Genomic DNA, 25,741 nt, shown 5'->3' with positions numbered 1-25,741 from the left:
AACAGAATAGGCAGATTGAAATACACTGCTGAGAGGAGCAGCGGGTGTGGCAGGAGAGGTCTGCTGTGCTATGTGGGTAGCTCCATGGCCGGCCAGGGATTGAACTTGTGCTGTAGAAGCTGTGGATTGCTGTATAATGCTGTGCTCAACCTCTTGCTCAACCTCTAGAGTTCAGGGAGGCCTGAACTCTAGTTCTTATGGGTGCTTTGCTGCTTTGAGCCCATGGAGTGAGTGGTTGCACTGCATAAATTACAGGGTCACAGGCAGTAGGGCCAGGACTGCTCACTGCCATTCATGCTTGGTGTGTGCTGCTCCTGGGATGGCCTGGCATGGGGCAGGCTCTATTGCCAGCATTTACCAAGTGACTCAGGGGAGTTTTGGGGGTGCCTGAAGCCCCTGCCACAGCAAACTAAACCACTTGCTATTATGTGTGTGTGTTTGGGGCTGATGGGGGGTGGTCTTCCTGATTCTAGGGCACCCCTGAAAGGTTAAGGCCACTTAGAGACATTCTGAAGGTGTTCTCAGTCATGCAGCCACTGGCCCTGTGTGGTTTCAAGGAGCTCTTTGTAACATGTACACTTCCCTGCTATGACAGAGTGCCAGTGTTGCCCACCCAGTTAAATTACCGGCCAGGCCAAGTGTGGTAGGAAGGCCTTTGCCAGGTAAGTGTGAGGACTTGTTCCACTGCCTTCTAGCTGCATGATGAACCTGGAGCTGTATTCCCTTCCAGATCCTCAGTTTATCTGTAATGTGGAGTTGGGGAATGGAAGGCAAGAAGGCTTGGCCCCTGGGCACACAGCAAGGGGTAGTCCTTTCTACGTGAGGCAGGTGTTCCTAGCCCACTGCCCATCATTGCCGGGACCTTGTCGAGTCCTGGATTTTCCCCTTTGCCACCATGACTGCACATGTACAACTTATTTACAAAGAGATTGGCGATTTCAAGTAAAACAGGAATCCTTGATGTATGGGGGAAAGGGAGCAATGACTGAAGGACTCAGAGACGCTTGGGTGTCATGGTTCCTCAGTTCACATTGGCCAGAAATCCCCCAGAGGTGCTGATACGCAGGGCTAGGATTTACCTCCAGAAACCACTGAAATAGGGGTAGGTTGAGGTTGTCCTGGTGGGTCTACCCACTGCACTTACTCTAGTTCTGCATGCAAATCCAGGGCTAGACCCACAATCTGATGCACAGAAACCTGTGATGAGCTTCAGTTATTTTTTTTTCCCAAGTGTGTGTATTTTTTTTCAAAGTTAGTTTTTTTGTTTTTCACTTTTTTTTTTAAAGGTTTATTTATTTATGCATACAAGAGCCGGGGTGCAGGCCAGAGATGTGTGTGTGGGGTGTGTGTGAGAGGATTCGCCAGAGAAAGAGTAGGGAGCAGAACAGGCAGATCTACTGAAATACACTGCTGAGGGAAGCAGCAGGCCAGACAGGAGAGGTCTGCTGCGCCATGTGGGTCACCTCCCTGGCTGGGGATTGAACTTGTGCTGCAGTGGTTGTGGATTGCTTCATAGTGCTGCTCTTAACCCCTTGCACCACCAGGGAGGCCCCCGAGTATATGGTTTTAAAAATGATTCTACTGTGGGCCTCCCTGGTGGTGCAGGCGATTGAACGCAGTGCTGTGAAGCTGTCCGCAGCCTCTGCAGTGCCGGTTCGATCCCAGCCAACCACGGAGATACCCACATGGTGCGGCAGACCTCTCCTGTCTCACCCGCTGCTCCCCTCAGCAGTGTATTTCAGTCTGCCTATTCTGTTTCTTGCTCTGGCTCTGGTGAATCCTGTCACCCTCCTGTACATCTGGCCTGTACCCCAGTTCTTATATAAATAAATAAATCTTAAAAAAAAAAATTCTACTGGGCTTCCCTGGTGGTGCAGGCAGTTGAGTGCAGTGCTGTGAAGCTGTCCGCAGCCTCTGCAGCACGGGTTCTATTCCAGCCGGCCAGCAAGAATCCCACATGGCGCGGCAGACCTCTCCTGTCTCGCCCACTGCTCCCCTCAGCAGTGTGTTTCGTCAGTCTGCCTGTTCTGTTCCCCACTCTGTCTCTGGTGAATCCTCTCACCCTCCCACACATCTGGCCTGTACCCAGATTCTTGTATGCATGAATAAATGTCATTTTTAAAAAAAATTACTACCATCTTGTAGGCAGGCTTTCTGAGACTGAGAGGCCAATGGTGTAGATTTCAGAATGTGGTCACAAGGCAGCATGGCCCAGCCATGGTGAGCAGCCTAGGATGTGGGAAGAGGTCCTGAGCAGCTGGGTTATGTGTTTCAGGGGAGGTCACAGGCTCAAAGCTCACAGGCGTGCAGGTGTGTGCCTGATTTCCCCTCTTGGGTCTCCAGTCTAGGATCTGAAAGCACTCCATTCTACCAGTGGTAACTGTGGAGCCTGCATCTGGGACCACCTACTGACTTTCTACCCCTTTCTTGAGAGATAAAGAGGCCAATGAATAGATGACCAAGAGCGATTCATGGGAAGTCATTATTGGTAGAAAGAAGAGACTGTTCTTGGGCTCACTGTTAAGGAAATACGAATCAATTTGAATTTATGGAAGGAGCCTTAATGAGAATATGAGATGCTCCTGTACACAGATGTCCCTAGTATGAGTTCTGCCCATCTTGGGAAAGCTGATTGCAGGTGGTTTTGAAAGGTATGTGAGAACTGCCAAAGAATCCTGACAGAGATGTCCAAAGGAGAAAAGGATACACCTGTTCCTGATCAAGGAGGCTGTGTGTGACCTGGGCAGCCAGGAAAACTATTCCCAAATAGCTGCTTGAAGGCGCATGAGCCCAGAGGCTCCCCTCACTCCTGACAGGAATAGAGGATATCTGTATGTGTGTTTATGCAGACAGTTACCCCGAGGGACCAGAAATGCTAAAGACAGGTGTCTTCCATGGTCAGTGACTGAAGTGGCTATTTAGGTGGATTGTGTCGGCTTGTCACAGTCTGGTTCTTCTTTCTGGCATCCTCTCTCCTCATATGTCTTCGATTGGATCCTCCAGGGTTCCTACAGTGCTGGGACCTTCAAGCCCTGGGAGCCCCCTCTCTGTAGGCATGCCTGAGACTCACCTACCTCCCTGCCTCAAGGGCTTTGTTGTGGGCTTTGCAGGCCTAGAACCTAGATGGGAGGTACCTTGGCCACATCAGACCCTTTTATTGGAGGAATATGAAGTCTGCTGCTCCTGTAGAGAGATTAGTAAGGTAGGATCCCCAAGTCCACAAGGCAGCCTGGTCTGGTACTACCCAAGGTGTCTGCCTGTCAAGTATGATGGGAACCAGGAATAAGGGTCAGCTTCTGGTTCCTGAACTCACAAGGAATGCCTGGGTAGTGATCCCCATACAGCACTCAGTACTCTCCCATAAGGGCCTACGTGGGGTGGTAGGTGGTAGGGAAGGATAAAGCCAGCGGGATTAAGCCTGCAGCACAGGACTAGAACTTCTAGACAGCACTAGTTCTTGACAGCACTAGTCTAGAACTTCTGGGCAGTCAGGCCAGAACGGGGAGGCAGAAGACACATTTTCTGCCAAGTCAGAGCACCAAACTTCCTCAGAGCTAAATGCCTCACTGTGTACACTCAGGAACCAAGCCAAGGGGGTTTGCATGAGCACAGACCTTCCCCAACCCCACCCCACTTAAGGAGGATCTTGGAGTGTGCTCTGGCCCCTGTGATGTCTGTTGTACCAGTCCCCAGCTTTACCCAGGTGTTGTGTCTCCCCCCTCTGTCTGGCAGCAGGACGATGCCTACAGCACCTGCTCAAGAACAAGGACACTTCGTGCCGCCAGGATTGTTCTGCGGGGACTGCTGGCTCAGGAGTGTGTGGGGACCCAGGGCTCTAAATATACCATGGTGAGGTCACTGGGGCAGAGACAGGCCACGTGGCAGGCCCAGGATCCCATTAGGCCAGCATCCCAGGGCTAGGGGCAAGGGAGCAGGTGGCCTCACTGCTCCCACTGGCCTGACCTCACTGCTCCATCTCCCCCTGCCTGGAATCCCTGCCCATGTCACATTAGATTATAGGCACATGGAGGAGGGACTATATGTCCTCTCAAATCACATCACATGGATGTTTGCGGACACAGCCCCGAAAGGACATCACAGGCAAGTTTTTGTTGGCTGAGGAGCAGATTGGTACCAGTTGGGGGAGGGAGGAGGGGGATGTCACTGTCACTGATCCCAGGGGAGATAGGACTGGAAGAGGTTGACCCTGCAAGTAGAGCAGATAGAAGAGTTGAGGGTACACATGCTAGCAAAATGACAGCCTCAAGGATGTTTGTTTACAGACCCCAGAACCTGGGGCCATGGCACATATATGGCAGATACAAGGTGTGGACCTGGACTGTCCAGACTAGGAGAACAGAGACCCTTTCCTGGCTGGACCCTAGTCCCACAACAAGGAAATGAATGCTATCAACACTAACACCTGGGGCAGGAAACAGAGCCTCCCAAAAGGAGGGCAGAGTGCTGATGCTTGGATCTCATCCATTGAGACCCCAACCATCTTCCTGACCTCTAAAATCCAAGATGACATGTGTGTCAGTTAAGTCTCTGGCTTGTAGTCATTTGGGCAGTAACAGAAAACTAGTATCCCAGAGTGCTGGTAGGGGATGTGGGAGTAGTCATACTGGGGGCAGTCACAGTCGTGGCCTTGGGACTGACAGCCCTTTGAGCTGCTGTGTGTTAGCCTGTTATACTGGTGCCCATTGTGATGACAGCCTTGTGTCCCCCCGTACAGTGCTGCACAGGTGGGGCCCTCCGCCATTAGAAGGCTGAGCAAAGTGGGAAGGCTAGTGATATTGCGCCTTTCTAATGTTAAGTGTGAGGGCAAGGTAAGATAAGGTTTTGTTTTCATGTGTGGTAAGTGTATCCACAAGCTGGTGTGTGCAGACTTGGATATGTAAGGAAAATTTTTGTAAGATACACAGAAATGTCACAGCAGCTAGTTGAATAGTCACCTATGCCTCTCAGGCCATTAGGATTTGTATTGTGCCAGTGGGGAGAGGAGAGGTGCTTCTTCCAGTCAGCCGCTTAGACACCTGCAGTTGCTGGGGATGTGAACTGAAAGGCTATTATTCCAGATCTTTCACTGGGATACTTTTCACACTTCCTAGCAGGCTGAAGCTGCCTCTTCATCAGTGCTATCTTGTGTGAAGAAGCAGAGACTCTTAATTTTGATGAAGCCTGATGTTGGTATTTTTTCTTGTATAGTTAATGCTTTGGAGCTTTGTCTTTGTCTACCCCAAGGTTGCAAAGATGATATTCTGTTTTGTTTGTTTTTTAAGAAGTCTGAGAGTTTGGGTTTTCACATTTAGATCAGATCTGTGATTCATTTTTGACTAAATCATGTATGTTCTACTACTTGGTGTAAATGAAATCACACATTATATATTCTCTGTGACCTCACTTGTCCTGGTTTGACCTTCACCTTGTTGGAGCACAGGAGCTGTAGTTTGCTCATATCTGTTGCTGTTGAATTTCTTGGACTCTTTCTTTACCTTTTGGGAGACTTGGGTGTCCTTACATTTGACCACAACCTTATGCCATCACCTCTCTGTAAAATGATAATAGTATCTCTCTACCGGGTTATCAGTGATGATTACACATGGTAGTGAGAGATGGAAACATGCATTGTCACCCAACATAGCTCATGTTGACGTTCACCTGACAAAGTCCATTGCCCTGAGAACTGACTGAGCTCCAGCTCTATCAGGTACTGTCAGCACCCCTGCAAGGTAGGGGTATTTCCACGTGTGCACTGTGGGAGGGGTCTGCATTTCCTGATCACTAGGATGAGTGCCATGCTGTGGTTGGATTGGCCTGTTGGTGTCTCTGGGCCTGTGTTCCAGACAGGGCCTGAAGCACTGGTCTTCTACTTTGTGACTTTTTTGCCCATTATCATACTTTGATGAACTCTACAGGTCTTGTGAACCTAACCAAATTGATTAGGTTACAATATCCATCTTTTAAGCTTGGTACTTTTTGACAAATCCTTTAGCCCCTCCAACCTGTACCCTGTTACATGGCAGAACAGAATATATCTCTATATCTCCCATATCCAGAAGAGACCTTGTTTCATAAATGTCCTTAGTTGCAGTTGACAGTCACACATGTGGGTGGTAAACTGCACACCCTGCACTAGAAGTGAGCGGGAGGAAGAAACTAGAGCTGGCTGGGATGGGGGAATGGCAAGGGTCTGACAGGTGACTCTTGTTTTGCAGATCCGGAACATGGTGGCGGTGCTGGAAGTCATCTCCAGCCTGGAGAAATACCCCATTACCAAAGAGGCACTGGAGGTTAGTGTATGGGGGTCCTGTAGGAACTGGGCAGCTTTAGTTCTGGAGTCTGGACTATTTTCTTTGCAGGAGCCTGGCATGTTTGTGGGAGAAGGGAGTGGATGAGAGAGCAGGTCCATGCAGGTGATAGTGAGTGATGGCCCAGGGTACTCTTGTTTGTTGTTGCCTTCCACAGTGTGTTCTCACCCAGAAAGTATTTCTAGCAAAGCATCCTTGCAAGTAGCCTTGGTAGAGTGGTGCTTCTGAAAGGCTGCCCATGGCCCCAGGACCCTAAGGTCCAAGGATGAGACTTTAGAATTTGGATTCCACATAGCATCCCAGAACCCCATAGGTTTTATTTTGGGCCTCAGTGTTAGTGTCTTGATATCTCTTTCTCTCTCTCTCTCTCTCTCTGGTTGTAGGAGACACGACTTGGGAAGCTCATCAATGATGTGCGCAAGAAAACGAAGAATGAAGAACTCGCCAAGCGGGCCAAGAAGCTGTTGCGGAGCTGGCAGAAGCTTATTGAGCCTGTGCACCAGAGTGAGGTGGCACTGCGAGGCTTAGCAGGCACTGCTGGCTCAGCCAATGGGGGTGCGCACAACTGCCGGCCGGAAGCAGGGCCAGCTGGCACACCCAAGAGCATCCATGATCTGAAGAACCGCAATGACATCCAGCGTCTGCCAGGGCAGCGACTGGACAGGCTGGGTAGCCGCAAACGCCGAGGGGACCAGCGTGATCTTGGCCATCCTGGACCACCGCCCAAGGTCTCCAAATCGAGTCACGACTCCCTGGTACCTAACTCATCCCCCCTCCCCACCAATGGGATCAGTGGGAGCCCAGAGAATTGCCCTGGCCCCTTGGACGGCAGTGGGCACTTGGGCCCTGAGGGCAGCCATCTGGAACCAGGTGAGAATGATAAGCATGGTGGCAAGATCCCTGTTAATGCTGTGCGGCCGCACACCAGCTCCCCGGGCCTGGGCAAGCCCCCGGGTCCCTGCTTGCAGACAAAGGCTGCGGTGCTGCAGCAGCTGGACAGGGTGGATGAGACTCCTGGACCCCCATATCCCAAGGGGCCACCTCGTTGCTCTTTTAGTCCCCGGAACTCACGGCATGAGGGTTCCTTTGCCCGGCAGCGGAGCCCCTACACACCCAAGGGCTCTGTGCCCAGCCCCTCGCCACGGCCCCAGTCGCTCGATGCCACTCAGGTGCCATCCCCACTTCCGCTGGCTCAACCATCTACACCCCCTGTACGGCGGCTTGAGTTGCTGCCCAGCACGGAGAGCCCAGTGCGCTGGCTGGAGCAACCAGAGGGCCACCAGCGGCTCACAGGAATGGGCTGCAAGACAGGACTCTCCCTAACTGAGCCCCTCCTGACCCGAGCAGGCTTCTCCCCAGACTCTTCCAGGGCAGACAGCGACGCTGCCTCCTCTGGTGGCTCAGACAGCAAAAAAAAGAAGAGGTACCGGCCTCGGGACTACACGGTGAACTTAGATGGGCAGGTGGCTGAGGCAGGCGTCAAGCCTGTCCGGTTAAAAGAGCGGAAGCTCACCTTTGATCCCATGACAAGACAGATCAAACCTCTGACCCAGAAAGAGCCAGTGCAAGCCGATAGCCCTGTGCACACGGAACAGCCCAGGACAGAGCTGGACAAACCCGAGGCTAAGGCCAGCCTCCAGAGCCCTTTTGAACAGACGAACTGGAAGGAGCTGTCACGAAATGAGATCATCCAGTCCTACCTGAGCCGGCAAAGCAGCCTGCTCTCATCGTCGGGTGCACAGACCCCGGGCGCTCACCACTTCATGTCTGAGTACCTGAAGCAGGAGGAGAGCACCCGGCGTGGGACCAGGCAGCCACATGTTCTGGTGCCGCATGACCCGCCCACCGACCTCCCGGGGCTGACCCGGGAGGTCTCACAGGACGATCTGAACCGAATCCAGGCCCACCAGTGGTCTGGAGTAAACGGTTGTCAGGACACACAGGGTAACTGGTATGACTGGACGCAGTGCATATCGCTCGACCCGCATGGCGACGACGGGCGGTTGAACATTCTGCCTTATGTCTGCTTGGATTGACCGGCTCTCAGCCTCCAAGTGTATTCCCACCTTGCAGTTAGCCATGGCATGTGGGTGGGCAGGTGGGCAGGGCCCAGCCGCCTCAGGTGGTTGGGAATTCGGCCTAGGCAGGAGGGAAGGGACTAGGGTCTCCAGGTCTCGCTGAACTCTTCCCTCAAAATTCTCCTTCTTTTGTGAAATGCTGCTACCAGTTTACTAACAATTGCAAAGGAAGGATCGCCTGGAAGGAAGGCCGACAAAGTGAGTTAAGAACTCTATAGCAAGCCAGCTATAAAAAGCGTTGATCCCCCACCCAGAAGAGGTGTGGACACCCCAGCACCCACATGCTGGGACCCCAGTTGCAGGCAGGCACAGAAAACCTGTGGGAGGTCATCTTGAACATGGCAACAGAAGCACGTGTCTCATCTATATGCGGTTTCTATTTCTCAATCTGAGCTGAGGCAGGGGGCATGCCACCACCTGTTTGCAGGCCACATGGCATTGGGTAGGCCAGCTGGCCAGCCAGTTTGACCCTTACTCCACCGCATCCACACATTTCTTTTTGGTTTCATTTAAAGCCCAGTTTTAAAGCAATGCTGCAATAATTTAAGTTTTCTAGAGTTTATTTTATCCTCCTTTTCCATCTGACCACAAGCCAAATAATTCCCTCTCCCCTTTTTTTCCTCTTTCCTGCACTTATCTAGAAAAGGTCACCTTTCTAGAGCCCCCTCCCCAAAACACAAAAGTAACTGGGTGCTACTGGTATGTTGAGCTCTACTATTGATGAGAGAATTTGTCTGTATGCTGGAAATACTCATAACCATTCCTTTAGATTTGTTTGCCTTATGGTTATTTGTCATAAACGCGATTTGCAAAAACAAGGAGCCTTAGTGAATGTACAGTACCTAGACTTCTGTGTTCTCAGGACGCGGAAGGAAGCAACTTTGCTATTTGGTCCAGTAAGTGGACATCTTGTGATATAAATGTGGAAATAAAAAAACCCATTTGCACAAATCGGTCTGAGAATCATTTCTGATTTGGTCCTTTACAGCCAGATCGGCCCTCTGAAAGATTCTGAATTAACTAAGGAGGCCTGGGACCCATGTCCAAAGTTTGGGCCCCCCATGCAAGCAAAGCCACATATAGGAGCATAAGCCTTCTAAGTGGAAACTGATATTCACCTGCTTTTATTCATTCATTCATTCATTGAGGGCCAAGTGCTATCTCTGTCTCTCTCTCTCTGCCTCTCAGTTTCCTGCTAACATTGGGTGAGAGATTGAGTGGGCTCATCAAAAAAATCATCTTGTCTATCCATACCTCACCTGCCACAAAAAATCCCTGCCAATCAACTTCCATGGCCCAGTAGCTGTCTTATCCCCACAATATATGTAGTTTTGGTGTCTGGGTGGGGCTATTTTTTTTTTAAAGATTTATTTATGCATACAAGATCAGAGGGACAGGTCAGAGTTGCAGGGTACAGGTCAGAGGTGCGTGGGGTGAGAAGATACACCAGAGTGAGTGGGGAGCAGAACAGGCAGATCTACTGAAACACTGTCGAGGGGAGCAGCGGGTGAGGCAGGAGAGGTCTGCTGCACCACGTGGGTTCCTCCCTGGCTGGGAATCGAACTTGCGCTGCAGTGGCTAGTATAGCTTTACGGCGTTGTCTTTAACCCCTGCGCCAACCAGGGACCCCCCCCCCCCAGGTGGGGCTAATTTTAAATAGAGCTTTTCCCCCTAGACTATAAAGTCTTAATTCAAACCCCTTGTCCCTGGAATAGGTCATCTTGCCTATATATACTTAATTTCACTAATGAGGAAACAGCTACCCCTTAAGAGGGGCAGCTCCCCTGGGTAAACCAAGGAGTTCAGGGACAGTCTATCTGGAACTACAGTTTTAGCACAAGACATAGCCTTAGTGTAGGACACACCCATCTCAAGAAAGGCCGGTGGATTAAGGGACTTTGAGGACTGTGGACCTGCCATCTGAAAACTGACTTGGACAATCAGTCCTGTACATCTCTCACAACTTGGGAAACGCAGAATTGTGAGGACTAAGTTAAATCATGTCAGTAGAATCTTGTGCTATGCAGTAAGTAGTTACTTTTCTAACCTCACACTGTCCTGTTTGCTCACCTTAATGTGGGCGAGATATCTAGCCCAGCGGTGCTGACATGCATTACTTTGAGTTTTAGGGACAGTTGAAGATGTTAGTATAGCATCAGGCCAGCATCCTGTGAACATCCTTTCTCAGAGGTGGGCTTTGGCTCAGATGGTTGCTCCCAGTCCCCACAGGCAGGAACCATCTCTGCTGGAGTCTACAGTGCCCCAGGGTACAGAGACCACCTGTCTGAGAACACAGATTAGGTTGATTGCTCCCCAACATTTTGGGGATCAAGTTAGGTTGCCACTTTTTAATTTGCCGAGTAAGGACATGTAAAAGGTAACTTTAACACCCCCCCCAAAAGTTAGAAGTGCATGATATTGTTAAAGCCGTTTAAGTAGTGTAAGATGATCTTGCTGAAAATAACCAGGTCTTTCCTTCGCTTAGTCTGTTTTCATATATAGTTTAATTTTTTTTTAATTAAGTGCCGCTGCTTTACATCCTTTTTAGTATTTTGACAGTATACGGTTTCTCCCAAGTGTGGTCACCGTAGCTCCGTGGGCAACGGCAGGCAGTGCGGCACTGCAGACTCCAAAGAGGGTGCCATGGTCGGGCTTCCCAAATTGTCCGGCGGGACTAAGCCAAGTCGCGTCCCTTCTCTGGGCTTAGATGTGTCCCTCTGTGAAACTTTGCACACGGCGTTCCTAGAACGAGTTCCGGGGGCCGGCGCTCTGGTTGGCCCCTGGATGGGAGTCTGTTCGTTCCCTGTTTGCAGAATCAGCCTATGGGGAGCTTCGCACAATTTGGTGTCTCTTCCCGAAAACTCTTTTGTCGTTTACCTTCGGCAGCTCTCAGGAATCTGGTTTTTGGGTGCCAGTATAGCGCGGACACCGAGGTCCCACCCGCAAGCTCGACCGCACGTTGAGGTCAGCGTCCCACAGCCCACAAAACTCCCGAGAGCCCCCACCCTCCGCTTCCGCAATAGACTCCGCCCCACCGGAAGCCCACCCGATGGAGGGCGGGTCCTGCCCTTGTACGTGATGGACGGCGCGTCGGCCGGCGCGCGGCGGTGACGCTTCGCAGCGTCAACCAATGAGAAGCGGCGTCGGCCGGCGTGCCCGCCCCTCCCGGCCACGCCCCCGCCCGGCGTCTGGCAGTCCGACGGGCGGGAAGAAGCGGCCCTCGGGAAGGATGGCGGCGGCGGCGGGCGCTGGGGGCCCGGGGGCGGCAGGCGGTGGTGGGGCGCGCGAGGGCGCGCGGGTGGCCGCCCTGTGCCTGCTGTGGTACGCGCTGAGCGCGGGCGGCAACGTGGTGAACAAGGTGATTCTGAGCGCCTTCCCGTTCCCCGTGACCGTGTCCCTGTGCCACATCCTGGCGCTCTGCGCGGGGCTGCCGCCGCTCCTGCGCGCCTGGCGCGTGCCTCCCGCGCCGCCGGTGTCGGGCACCGGGCCCGGCCCGCACCAGTCGCCCGGCCCGCTACTGCCGCCGCGCTTCTACCCTCGCTATGTGCTTCCGCTCGCCTTCGGCAAGTACTTCGCGTCCGTGTCTGCGCACGTCAGCATCTGGAAGGTCCCCGTGTCCTACGCTCACACCGGTGGGTGCCGGGCCGCGCTGCCCGGGGCTTCAGCACTCGGGTAGGAGTGCACCGGCGGGAGTGCGTCTGGAAGACGCTGCGGGTTGCGCTGGCTTTTATCAGGGGAGGGCCGCACACAGGGGTCTTGCGGAGAGGAGGCGCTGGGAAGGGGCCTGGGAACTGAGCTGGCGCATCACAATTGTGGGGTGGAGCGGAGGGAACTCGCACTTAAAGGAAAGGGCTGAAGAGGTTGGAGGCTCTGTCAAGTCCTCCCACCCCGCGGTAGAGTTGGACAGGCTCCCAGGTTGGATCCCTGAGCGCCCTTTACCTTTCTCTGCAGTCAAGGCCACCATGCCCATCTGGGTGGTCCTCCTGTCCCGGATCATCATGAAGGAGAAACAGAGTACCAAGGTAACCCAGGAGGGCTCTGGGCAGGTGATTCTAAGGGCTTTCTGAAAGATTGTTACCCAGGTGGTGACGTGGTCCAGGCCACTTGACTTCCTGTCGAATAAGGAAGTCAGTTTAGAGGCTCCTGGTGGCCCTTTTGCTGTTGATGTTCTGGAATCTCCCTGGGGGCAGTAGTGTGTGCGGTGTGTGTCCCTTTGTTGTCTCTGCTATGTGGTCTCAGGGAACTTCACAAGTCCAGCTTTCCTGCCTGTTTTGATTCCTTGCCTGGGCTTGCTGGCCCTGGATGACCAGGTCCCATCTTGGGCAGGCACCATAAGCCCCTCCAATATGACCAGGAATGAAACATCTGAATTCTTGCTGAAATGGGATTCTGACAGATTCTTTTTTTTTTTTTTAAAGATTTATTTTTATTTATACAAGCACTGGGTATAGTCAGAAGCGCGGGAGGGTGAGAATTCACCAGAGTCAGAGCGGAGAGCAGAGCAGACAGAATGATGAAGTACACTGCTGAGGGGAGCAGTGGGCGGCAGGAGAGGTCTGCGCGCCATGTGGGACCCTCACCCGGCAGCCAGGGATTGAACAAGCACTGCAGAGCTTCGCAGCCCAGCGCTCAACCGCTGCGCCACCGGGGAGGCCCTCTGACAGATTCTTACTTCAAGAGCTACTGGTCATGTTGGGGTCTTCTGGGGTCAGGAGTGAAATACTTGTCAAAGGACTCTGATTTGAGCAAAACCCAGCAAAGTCTTACACATTTAAAAAAGGCAAGGATTGTGATTGTCTGGGAATGGAACCAAAAACAGCATACAGAGTCCAGGGCTGCCTAAGGAAGATGCTTTGGCACAATCCAGGGTCTGTTCAGGATGCCAAGCTGGGTATTTCCTGACTTGGGGTGAGAGAATCTGTGGCTTCAGGCAAAGACAGTCTTGCTCTGTGTCTTGGAGTAGAAGTGGGTGTCCTGTTGTTCCAGGTGGTTATGCGGATGGAGGGCCTCTTTACTACAATCATCAATTTCAGACATTGTATATTTTATGTAACTTGGAGTGGCAGTGCTCTGGATCAGCTTGTAGAAACTGGGCCACCTTGGGCTGATTAGACCTAGATGTGCTCTGCAGCCTGTTCCCAGGTGACGTCAGGTGTAACTTGCCTGGCCAGGGTGGGAGTTGCCCTGGCGGTGTGTGGCTACATCACCTGATATAGCATTGTTTTTATCAGGTTTCCCCGTTGTATGGTACATTGTACCTGAGTAGGGCGAGGAGCCAAGACTTCCACAGTGGGAAAGAGACTGGGAACAGCCTAGGCAGGAGACTTAGTGTGGCTCCACCCTGTGAGGCAGATAAGGAAGGGAATCATTCCTGGACTCTGGAGAAAGACAGGACTCTAAAGAATAGAGTCACATGACAATGATGGCACCTGGTGATAGGGACAGGGAATTGGGGTTCTGCAGTCTAGAATCCTTGCTTTGTCCCAGGGAAGAATGAGAGGGGATCCCTACCTCCTTCTAAAATTCCATTAGTGGGCCTCCCTGGTGGCGCAAAGGGTTAAGCACCGCACTATGAAGCAATCCACATCCTCTGCAGCACGAGTTCGATCCCCAGAGTTCCCCAGAGTTCGATCCCCAGCCGGCCAGGGAGGGAGCAACCCACATGGCGCAGCAGACCTCTCCTGACTCGCCCGCTGCTCCCCTCAGCAGTGTATTTCAGTCAATCTGCCTGTTCTGTTCCCCACTCTGTCTCTGGTGAATCCTCTCACCCCCGCATCTCTGGCCTGTACCCCAGCTCTTGTATGCATAAATAAATCTTAAAAAAGTATATAAATAAATAAAATTCCATTAGTGCTGTAAAAGTGGCCTTTGTAACTGATAGTCAGAAAGGCTAGACATCAGAAATGGATCCCTTTTCTCCAAATTAGAGCCATTAGCCAACCCAAGCCATTTCATATACCAGCCCTGGAAAGGTGCACCTTTCAGAAGGGCTCCTATATCTGCACTCATTCCTGTTCATTCAGCCAGCAGTTATGGGTGCCAACTGTATACAAGTACCAGGATAGAGCGGTGAACAGAATCTTTCCTATAGGAGTTTGGGGCACAGGTGATATATGGGGCAGTTTGGGGTGGGTAAAGAGTGCTATACCAGGGAAATGCAGCAGAGGAACCTGCAGGTCTGATGAGAAGCTTCCCGAGGAAACTGCAGGTCTGACGAGAAGCCTCCCAGAATGTTCTCTTGAGTACTGTATGAACTGAAACTTTAGGGAGAAGGAGGGTCCCTGAAACCACACAGCGGAAACAACTCAGGGAAGTATACTCAGATGTGGATGTTGGGGAGTATATCCTAGTTAGAGGTGACTGCTTATTATAAGAGCCCCAAATAAGGAAGATCCATCCGGCTTCTGAGGGTAGGGATTTTGGGTTCAGTCTCTTTCAGGATTGGGGAGGTGTGATTTAGAACCAGCCTCTCCCACAACTGGGGTGGGGGTAGGGTGGGGGGGAGATGTCAGATCCAGTCTCTCCAAGAATCAAGGGGTTTCAGACCTAACCTGGGATCAGGAGTTTCAGAACCAGCCTCTCCCAGGATCAGGGGTTTTACATCTTGGTATATTGGATATCCAGTGGCAGCTGGATAGATCTGTTATGATCAGTCCCTGTTTGTGGGGCTCTTAATAGGAGTGATGGTGTAGGGGGTGGGATACTACCAATTATATGGGAAGGAATAGGTGGCGTCCCATTGATGAGGGAGAAGACAACATTGGAGGCTTCCCTCTAGGCATCTCTTTGGGCCACCCTATTTGACTCTAGCCATCCCTCTTGCCCTGTTGCAGGTATATTTGTCACTTATCCCCATCATCAGTGGTGTCCTACTGGCCACTGTTACCGAGTTATCCTTCGACATGTGGGGGCTTGTCAGTGCCCTTGCTGCCACACTGTGCTTCTCCCTGCAGAATATTTTCTCTAAAAAGGTATGTGGGCAGTGCATGTGGGGTGCATGTGGCATTCAGGGTGTGCAGGTGACACTTGAAAAAGGGAGTGGGGATTTCTTCAGTATTGGAACAAAAAAAATTCCTGTTGCCCTTCTGGTTTTCTCTTTGTTGTTTGTGTTTTAAGTAGTTTGCTTTCTATTACAAAGGTAATGTATGTGCAATGTGAAGAAATATAGAAAAACCCAGTGGGGAAAACAAAACTAATTGAGCGCCTACTGCATGCCAGGTACCATAATGGGTGCTGGAGATGAAGAATCAAAAGAGACACGCCAGAAATTTCTACTCTACTGGGTAAAGTCACCACAATGTCCCTAGAAAGAACTACTCAACGCAAGAGGATTTTTTTCTGCACGGTTTTTAGAGTTGTAATATTACGAATATATTCTTAAGTTTTGCTGCTTTGTTCCAATACTGTTGTAACACAGCATTCTTACCATTCATAATATTGCTCTTAACTCCTAATTACATTTTTTTTCAGCACCACACCACAATTAATGCAGTCAGTTCCCCAATTGCAAACATAGGTTGTTTCCATCTGTTTGTTAAAAGAAATGCAGTAATAAACATCTTTGTGCGTAATGCTTTCCTCTTTTTGGGAAAGTATAGGCTTATAGTTTCGGGGTGCAGGGTAGGAGATGTTCATGACTCTATATACTTTATCTGGTTAGATTTCAGAAGAGCTGTGTATCAATTCAGACTTAGACCAGCAGGTTTTCAGGGGGCTTGTTTCAGTACAACTTCCTGGGCCTTGAGTATTGTTGGGGACTTTTGTTTTTTTTTTTTTTTTTTCATTCCTTCATACCTGAGCCCTTATGCTTGTTTCAGGCATGGACAGTGTCATCATGGGTGCCCTGCAGGTTAGGCAGTCAAGGTTGGATCTCAAGGTTAATATACAGTCATTGCATTTGAAGCCTTGGTAATTGGAGCCCCTCCTGCCACTTATATTTTCTGTCAGTTTTAAAAGAGGCTTCTTTCTTCAGGTACTGAGAGACTCTCGGATCCACCATCTCCGACTGCTGAACATCTTGGGCTGCCATGCTGTCTTTTTTATGATCCCCACATGGGTCCTGGTAGACCTCTCGGCCTTCTTGGTCAGCAGTGACCTGGTGAGTTGGGCAGCAACACACCCTCTTCTTGCCTGGCTCCTTTGTGTGGACTTTGGGGTGTCCCAGCTCTTTGAACACTCAGCCCTTTGTCATGACTCATGTTGCGGCTACTTGAGGAAGTAAGTTGGTTTCCTTTGTATTTCCTTCTCAGTGCACTAGATCCCCAGCTGATGGCCGCTGCAAGTATACCAGTGGCATTAAGGAAAAAAATACCAACATGGGACTCCCTGTTCTGCCAGTCCAATTTGGATCTTAATTCAACTTCTTAAAAACAGTGCTTACACTGCTGGATTCTGTCTTTGGTGTCATTTTGTGCATATTTTCCATTCACTCCCAAGTATCCATTGCTCTGCATGCACAGGAGAGCCCCACCCAGCTGTAGGGCTAGATTCCATGTGAGAAATGAGTGTAGCTGACAGCAGTGGGAAGGAAACTGCTTATTAGTTCTTCCAGACCAGAGAGAGGAACTTAGGAGGTTCTCCAATTAGGTAGCTTCATTCAGCATTGGTTCCTTGGGACATTGATGAAAAGAAAACAAACCCTAGCCTATGTTGTGTGAAACAGTGTTATTCGTGCACCTGCTTTCCTCTTTCAAGTACCTGTGGTGTTATATAGAGACTTAGGTGTCTGTTAGGGCTTAACAAGGCCACCCAGATTCTTGACATTGGTCCTTCGTCCCTTGCTCCCCCTGTGGAAGTCATGGAGAGTATCTTCATTTTCCAGTTGAGGAAACTGGCTGTTTCCTGATTTCCCTTCCATAGTCCTTAGCTATAATATTTCTGTGTAGAACTTTCTGTGATCAACCAGGGCTCATTTATTATCTTGGAGTATAGTCCACGAATGGCAGTTTAATACTTCTCTTTCCTCTTAATTACCAACTTTCAGGGTCAAGAGCTACATCCTACTTTAAATGTTAATTGGTGAATTGAAGTGTGTTTTTTGTTGTTGTTTTGTTTTTTAAGAAGGTGGTGGGAGGGTAGAAGAGGAAACCAGATTTCTTTGACTAAATCTTGCCATATTGTTGGGCTTTGGAAATAAAAAGTTTGATATATTCAGTACAGAAAAATTTATTTTTTCAGTATTATTGTAAGCTCATGTTTGTCATTTGCACACATTCTTATCCACATTATCCTGTCTTGGCTGGTGGACATTTTCTTATCAGCTCCCTGCCCTTCAACACCCATACCAGCCTTTGGACATGCAGGGTGCCCACCCTCATTTTGTGCATCATCCCAGACCTGCAATCTGTCACTCCTGTGGGAATCCCAGTTGCTTTCAGTGGAGAGCAGTGTCCAGGGACACAGCCTGAGTGCTGAGTATGCTCGCTGCTCTTGGCTTGTCATTGCTTTTAAGCCTTTGCGGTGAAAAACCAAGAATGTATTTGGGGGCAAAGGGGAAGAGTTCATACTGATGTCCCAATTCCAATTTAACATTATAGGATTTTTAAAAAATTTATATCTTTTCTGGTATGCTTTGATTTTTAAAAAGTTTGTATCTTTTCTGGTATGTTCACTTCCTTGGACTAGTACTCAGAAACATTATTCTACTGTACACATATGTAGAAAATAACTTCAGAGTGAGAGACTCTGAGGGACAACTGCAAGTTGTGCATTGAGGGAAGTTTAAGATTTCTTCCCAGATCTGTTTGTCCACAGAACATGTTCCACTAAAGATGCACAAGTGTAATACTCTGCTCTGAAGGCATGTGGAAGAAATGTCTTCACAATGTGCCTGTGTCCCCAACTTGTTAAGCAGTTTGTTTATTTCCATTTGTTTTCAATTTTTAGGTATTGCTTTCTTTTCTTGCCACCACTGAATGTATAAAATTTTATATTCCCCAAACCAAACAATATGACAACTTGTAGCCAAAGAAATCTGACTTGAATCCCTTAACTTCCACCCTAAACCTCTCCTCTGCCCCCCCCCCACACAGGCAGCCATTTTTATGCTCTTTGTGTGTGTTTCTTTTCCCAAGTATAAACAGATCTCCTTACACAAAAAAAGTAACTTTTTAGATATTTAGAAAAAAGTGCCTTGCTCTTTTTACTCAATTATATGTCTGGTTGATAACTCTATATTGACATGCAAGGTCTAGCTCATTCCTTTGATTGGCTGCTGCTGCTTATATTTAGGACATTGTTAAAATTTCATTCTGGCAGTTGCCCTTTTTGTAATACCTTTAGTAACCCTTTCTTTCTTCCTTTTTTTTTTTTCTTCCCTTGTTGGGGCCCATGTATGTTTGGTCAACAGCCCTAGGAGCATGAGGTGTCCCCCAGTGCTCCAGCATGAAAGTGGAGGTCCTACCTCTCTGAGCTCCTCTGCCAGTGTCTCCCTCAGAGACGCTGGGTAAGTTAGCTCTGACCTGTGATGTGTTCTGGGGTGGGAGTGAGGATCAAGTAGGACACCAGCTGGGGTCTGCTGTTTGCCATATTACCAATAGTCAGAGACTACAGGGGATGGTTCTTGGGTGGTTGGAAATTTCTGCTGCCCACAGCTAAGGTGAAGCCAGGTGGAGAGGCCAGACTCTGGAACAGGTGGCCTGATTCTAAAGCTTGGACAAAATACGTGAAATAGCTAGTTGAGAACTGGAAAGTAAGGGATCGGTGGCCAACAGGCTGGGGAAGAAGGCCAGAATCTGAGTACTATTGACCAGTGGTGAATCTGCCTTTCTTTTGCCTCCAGTATCTCCAGCTTGAACCTGAAAGAAGTAGCGGGCCCTGACTGAGAACAGAGCAAGGAGGCCTCTACTGTGGCTCAGGGAATAGGAAAGGGGATTCCAGACTTTCAGAGAGTGGGGGAAATCCTTTACTGGACTTTTTCTGTTTACTTTGTTACCTTCATTCTCTTGTGTCCCAGGCCTTTGGCAATCCTGTGGTGGTTGTGCAGGACAGGTAGCAAGAGTACCAAGGCACCTGAGATGCAGAAGAGGTACACCCTCCTGCATTCAAAAGATGGTATCAGCCCCTGCTGCATGTCTTTCTCTCTTTATCTGCCACATGGTCACCCTCAGTGGAGGTCAGTCTGCTGGAAGGACACAGCACAGTGGGGTAATTAAGCCCCAGCCTTCTGAGAACTGAAACAAGGAGTCCTAGGAAACTAAAAAGTACCAAGGAGATCATGGAGAGGAAGAAGCTGGGGAACATGACTTTACCCCTGTGCTGTGCCTGTTGAGAATCTCTTCCTGAACAGCATACCAAAAATGTTGAAGATGAAAGCATGGAACTGAGACTGATCACAGGATAAATGTGCACACAGGACAGCCACATAGCACTGAGAGAGCTTTGCAAAAATTGACTGCAATCACAACCCACAGAAGGCTGGTCAATTTTGTAGTCAGAATCCAGCTGTGTGGGCTAAAACAAAATATCAACATTCTTCAAATGAATTTAAACAGACCTACAGTCTTACAATGTTCTAAATATCAAGAATACGATATAAAATTATGTGGCATGTGAAGAACAGGAAAAATTCAAGTCGTGGGAGAAGATAGTCAATAGACACCAGGACCAAGGTGACACAGATGTTGGGGATTATCAGACACAGCACTGATTACAGTCATGCTCCTGACTGAATTAGATGAACCAAATGGAAATGGAAGAAATAGTCACGTAAAGACTCACTGAATGGATTAAAGAACAGAATGGAGATAACAGAGGAAAGCACCAGCAAACTTGAAATTAGATCAACAGAAAGGATTCAGTTTGGGAGGGGAAAAAAGATGAAAAGACAAGAAATCTTGGAAACAAAAAACCTAGGAAAACAGCAATTTGAATGACTGGATTTCTTATCAGAAACAATAAAAACCAAAAAGCCATGACTAGTATTTTTGAAGTACTAAAACTGTCACCCTAGACTTCTGAACCAGTAAATATAGTCTCCAGAATCAGTAAAACTACAGAAATCAGCAAGGAAAATCACTCAGCTTGACATATAATTTTATATTTGTAGAAGATGCTACCCAGTAACAGCAGAATAGACATTCTTTTTCAGGAATACATGGAGCATTCATTCGCCAGGATAGACCCTGTGCCATAAAACTTTAATAAATTTAAAATGAATTAAACATAAAAAGCATACTGTCTACCTGTCATGGCATTAGAAGTCAGTAACAGAAAATTTCTGAACACTTGGAAATTAAACAGCAAATTTCTAAATGATCAATTGGCTCAAGAAGAAGTCTCAAGGTAACTAGGAAATATTTTCAACTAAAGTAAGACTGACAGAAAAAGAGAGAAGACAGTATAATTACCAGGAGTGAAAGGAGTATCACTACAACTTACATATACAATTTCAACAACACAGATGACAGAACAATTTTCATAAATCCCAAGACACCAAAACTCACCTACTCAACTTGAAATAGATAACCTGAAAAGCCCTGTAGCTATTAAAGAAATTAAATCCGTAGCTTAAAATCTTTCAAAAAGAAATCATCAGACCCAGATGGTTTTACTGACAAATTCTACACCTTTTAAGAAAAACTGACCACCAGTTCTTCAAAATATCCTCCAGTAAGCAGAAGAAAAACTAAAAAAAAAGACCAAAATCCTGCGTGAACACAGAGGCAGAAGCACTGAGCTAGATATTAGTAAATCAAATTCAGCAATGTATGAAGTATAACACTATGAAAATGTGGGATTTAAATCAAGAATGCAATTGATTATTTGAAAGTCAGTGTAACCTCCTTTAACAGTGTAATGAGGGCCTCCCCGGTGGCGCAGCGGTTGAGCGCTGGGTTGTGAAGCTGCCCGCAGCCTCTGCAGCGCCGGTTTGATCCCCAGCTGCTCCCCGGCCACCGGGGGAGGGTCCCACATGGCACGCAGACCTCTCCTGCTGCCCGCTGCTTCCCTCAGCAGTGTACTTCGGTCCTTCTGCCTGCTCTGCTCCCCGCTCTGGCTCTGGTGAATTCTCTCGCCCTCCCATGCTTCTGACTGTACCCAGTGCTTGTATAAATAAATAAGTAAATCTTTAAAAAAAAAAATTTTAAAAAAAAAAACAGTGTAATGAAGTTAAGCACAGTCATATCAACTGCAGAAAAGGTATTTCACAGAATCCAATATCCATTCATAATTTTTTTTAAATCAACAAATTAGAAATAGGAGGGAGCTGCCTCCTCTAAGCAACAGCATTTTATATTTAACGTGATGATGAAAGATTGAAGCCTTAATCTTAAATTGAGGAATAAGACAAGATGTTCACTTTTCAGAACACACTTATTCTACATCCTAGCCAGTGCAATAAGGTAATAAATACAGATTTGAAAAGAAATGAAATTCTTTCTAAACAAAATCTTGTTTCTGAGGATTTAGTGTGAAAATTAAACTGAGTTTTCTCCTCTGGCAAGCCAAAAATGAAAAAAGTTGAGATACTTTCATGTATGATCAATGTTTGTGTATATGTGGAAAGAGTCATACATTGCTTAACACTGGGGATGTGTTGTAATATGCACCATTAGGCAGTCATTGTGTGGCCATCATAGAGTGTGATTACACAGTAAGATTGTACAGCCTACTAGACACCTAGGCTGTGTGGGGCCACTGTTGGCTGTGTAACTTGTTGACCGAAATGGCATTACGAGTTCATGACTGTGAGTGTGTCTGTGTTCATATATTTTATAAAACTTAACTCTTAATAGACTCTAGACCTAAGTTGAAGCCCTAAAGTGAATTTTAAAAAAAAAGCAAAGCCCATAAAGAAAAAACTGGTAAAAAGGGCATTGTCAAAATTATAAACTGTGCTCTGTGAAGACACTGGTTAAGTAAATGCAAAAACAAGCTACAGACTAGGAGGACATATTTGCAAGTGACACACGAACAGAACTTGCATTCAGTATAACAGATTGTTAAAACTTCAGAAAAATCCACTTTAAAAATAGGCCAAGAAGACTTGAATAGATGCTTCACCATTGAGATTGTACAGATGACATGTTGATTGGCCCTTGATTAGCTGTGAGGGAGCTGCAGAGTACAACCTTGATGAGGTAGATGCCATTTGATACTTGTGAGAATGGTGAAAAGAAAAGTGCCGATGGCACCAACTTCTCAGGGATGAGGCACAACTAAAACTGTCTTTTAAGTTGTTGGAGTGAATGCAGAATAGCATGGCTTGGGTGGTTTCTTATGGAGTTAAACATACACTGACCTCATGATTGCTGTCCCACTCCTGGGTACTCTTGAGAAAGCAAACTCAGGTTTACACAGAAGCCTGGACATGAATGTTTATGGTAACTTTGTGACCTCCAAAAGCTGGAAACAACCCAAATGTCCTTCAGCAGGTGAATGGATAAGGAAATGTCCGTATTTTCATGTAGTACTCAGTGGAACAGTACTCAGTGGTTTAAGAAAACACAAAAAAAGGTCCCAGCTATTGTCTTTTTATCACAACTTGAATGGGTATCAGAGGCATGCTGAGTGGAAGAAACCTGTCTCAGAAGTTTCCATGCCTGTGGTTCTTTGTTTTCAGGGAAGACTGAGTGAGAACACATCATTGATTACCAGGGCTAGGAGAAGGGGCTGTTTTGGATATGTGCTGAATTCTGCTTGGGGCATTGGCTACATGAATTAACACATGTGTTCAAATTCATGAACCTCTGCAGTGAGGAAGACACACTCCACTCTGTTGTACCTCACCAGGTTGGCTGGGTTCCTTTCCTGAAAGATGTCTAAGCAAGCTGGCTGCCTTGCAAAAATAGCCTAGAAGTCCATATCCTTTTGATCAGGATTCCTAGGAGGGCAGTCCAGTTCCCCAGAGAAGCATGCGGGCACCTGCATGCTTCCCAGTGGCAGTCATCCTAGCTAGGAGCAGAAGTTGCATGGCCTACAGCAGGTCACCTGAGTGTATCTTGCTGACCTTTGAGAGGACCATGTGATCTCTCCCCCTTGGGGGTAGAGATCGAATTAGGTAACTGCCCTCATGCTGTTTCAGTTCTTGTCCTGGCATGGCCACTAGACACCAACATGGGGATGGGGGGTGGGGAGGGTGGCTAGCTATATCCTCCTATGGTCAAGGCTATGGTGTTTGTTATAGCAGTCTCAGCAAGCGTAGATGAGGTCTGCTAGTCCCAGCCACTCTTTGTCCAGGGACAAGGGAAGGCTTTGGTTACCTCCTGCTCATGTCCTTTGGATACCAACACCCCCTCTCAGAGAGATTATTTTTGTGCATTCCTGAGGGTCAGAGGTTGTACCTTTTGAGCACCTCATATCCCATGACATGCCTAGGTCATTCCCCAATAAGCTGCATCTGCACCCTCTCCTAGCTCCACTAGGGCAGGTATGTGACCAGAGTGCTGTTCTGCTCCCCACTCTAGACATATGTGTCCCAGTGGCCCTGGACACTTCTGCTCCTGGCCATCAGTGGCTTCTGCAACTTTGCCCAGAATGTCATCGCCTTCAGCATCCTCAACCTCATCAGCCCTCTGAGCTACTCTGTTGCCAACGCCACCAAGAGAATCATGGTCATCACCGTGTCCCTGATTATGCTGCGAAACCCAGTCACCAGCACCAATGTCCTGGGCATGATGACAGCCATCCTGGGGGTCTTCTTGTACAACAAGGTGAGTCAGGGAGGCGTGGGGAATGAGGAAGGCGGTAACCCCTAGACACCTGGGGAGTCATCTAAAGTTAGTTGAGGGGAAAAGGAACGGGCCTTGCCAGGAGCCAAGAGGTTGGGTTCCATCTCCCAGCTTTGCTACTGACTGGATATGGTCTTGGCAGTCTTGGCAGTCCTGCCTACCCAGCCAGTAAAGGTGACCTCACACTGGCACCACACTCCTACTAGGGCTTTGTTGGAGAAAGGCTCTTGTTTGGTCATTAAAGGATATGGGAAGGGCAGGTCTCACCGGAGGCATGCTTGCATTGGTCCTGAATGGCCATATTGCTGTGCATGGTGAACTTCCCGCTGTCCTGGGACGTGTCCCAGGGAATGAGCAGATGATCTCATTTGATTTCTTGACCTGCAGACCAAGTACGATGCAAATCAGCAAGCCCGGAAGCACCTCCTCCCTGTCACAACGGAGGACCTCAGCAGTAAAGAACACCAGAAGCCTCACAACGGCATCCTCTTCCCCCAGCATGGGGACTATCAATATGGCCGCAACAACATCCTAACAGATCACTTCCAGTATGGTCGACAGAGCTACCCAAATTCCTACAGTTTGAACCGTTATGATGTGTAGTCTAGAGGGCAGGGTGGGACCTTTGTGCTACTCCTTCCCCCACCCCCCAGCAGCACCAGAAACTTCTGACAACCAGTGAATGTACAACCCAGTCACGGGGCCATGGGGATGGTACACAACCATCAGAAGACCCTCAGGCAGCAGACCCAAGTCCCTGTGAAGAGGACGGTCGAGAGGAGCGCTGGCATTTATTGCCCTTTCCCTGGAGTCTCATCTGAGGGCTGTGTCACCGTGGAGGTCTTGGCCAGGTTTGACCTTTCTCCGTGGACTTGCTCCCAGGTCCTATATTTCATAGCCCTTGTTCTGTCCAGATGATGTCAAGACCTGCTCTGGAGAGGCTGTAGAAACAGATCCCACAGTAAAGAAAAGAATGGCTTCCCAGGGGCTGAGAAAAGAGGGGTGCACAAGTAACAGACCAGCATTTAGATTGATATGCAGCCAAAGAGGAGCATGACAATTATGAAAAACATCTCCAGCCACAGAGCTGGACAGCTTCCCTGTCATCTCCATAGCTGTTTGCAGTTCCAAAGGTTCCAAAAAGAAAACTGATCAGTTAGTATTGAGTTCTTGGAGCCTGGGTCTTTGAATTGCAGGTCTGGTTTGTATCTGGCCTGAGCAGGGCATGTCTCTGGGTAGGAATAGAGTGGAGCAGGAGATTATGGTCATTGGTCAGTGTTTCATGCTCTATTTCCCTAATACCCATTTTGTCTTTTCTGGTTGAGTCTTCACCACTTCCGGGATGACTTAATCGGGTGGTTGGTGGAATGCTGCTCACTTTATGAGGCTCTGGCATTTTTTAAGGGAGTGTTTTATAGTTAAGTGTATGTGTTTATGCCTTGGTTCCCATTGGGGGACGCATGAGGACTGGCTTATGGATCAAAAGTCCTTTTGATTCGAAAAGTACTGTCTCAAAATAAGCAAAATCCCTACTGGTGATGCCTAACCATTTTGGCATTTAGTAGGAAGCAGCAGAAGTGTTTCAACCACAATCACTGAAAGTGAAACAAATCAAGAATATCATCCGAGTAGTCTGTGTGACAGACAAGCAAGTGTTTTCACATTATGATCTAAATCATGTCCT

General features: G+C 48.5%; 2 protein-coding genes across 2 annotated transcripts in view; both read left to right on the top strand.

Moving 5' to 3' along the window:
• MED26 (mediator complex subunit 26) overlaps nucleotides 1-8,347 on the top strand; it is a gene marked incomplete at both ends in the record, with an annotated part of 46,117 nt that extends 37,770 nt beyond the window's left edge. The window contains 2 exons of the mRNA XM_084249704.1: nucleotides 6,219-6,293; nucleotides 6,695-8,347. Coding sequence (XP_084105830.1) covers nucleotides 6,219-6,293; nucleotides 6,695-8,347 — 1,728 coding nt within the window. The remainder of the gene's footprint in view (nucleotides 1-6,218; nucleotides 6,294-6,694) is intronic.
• A 3,271-nt stretch (nucleotides 8,348-11,618) lies between these two features.
• SLC35E1 (solute carrier family 35 member E1) lies at nucleotides 11,619-24,660 on the top strand (the record flags this gene model as incomplete). Its single annotated transcript, XM_084250463.1, has 6 exons — nucleotides 11,619-12,021; nucleotides 12,341-12,411; nucleotides 15,223-15,360; nucleotides 16,362-16,487; nucleotides 23,794-24,039; nucleotides 24,445-24,660. 6 exons carry the CDS (start codon nucleotides 11,619-11,621, stop codon nucleotides 24,658-24,660), a joined length of 1,200 nt encoding a protein of 399 aa, XP_084106589.1.
• Between the last annotated feature and the right edge of the window lie 1,081 nt (nucleotides 24,661-25,741).

Source organism: Talpa europaea (genome assembly GCF_964194135.1).
Source record: "Talpa europaea genome assembly, chromosome: 12".
NCBI lineage: Eukaryota > Metazoa > Chordata > Mammalia > Eulipotyphla > Talpidae > Talpa > Talpa europaea.
The sequence above is the reverse complement of the archived record's forward strand: the minus strand, read 5'-3'. Positions and strand labels throughout refer to the sequence as shown.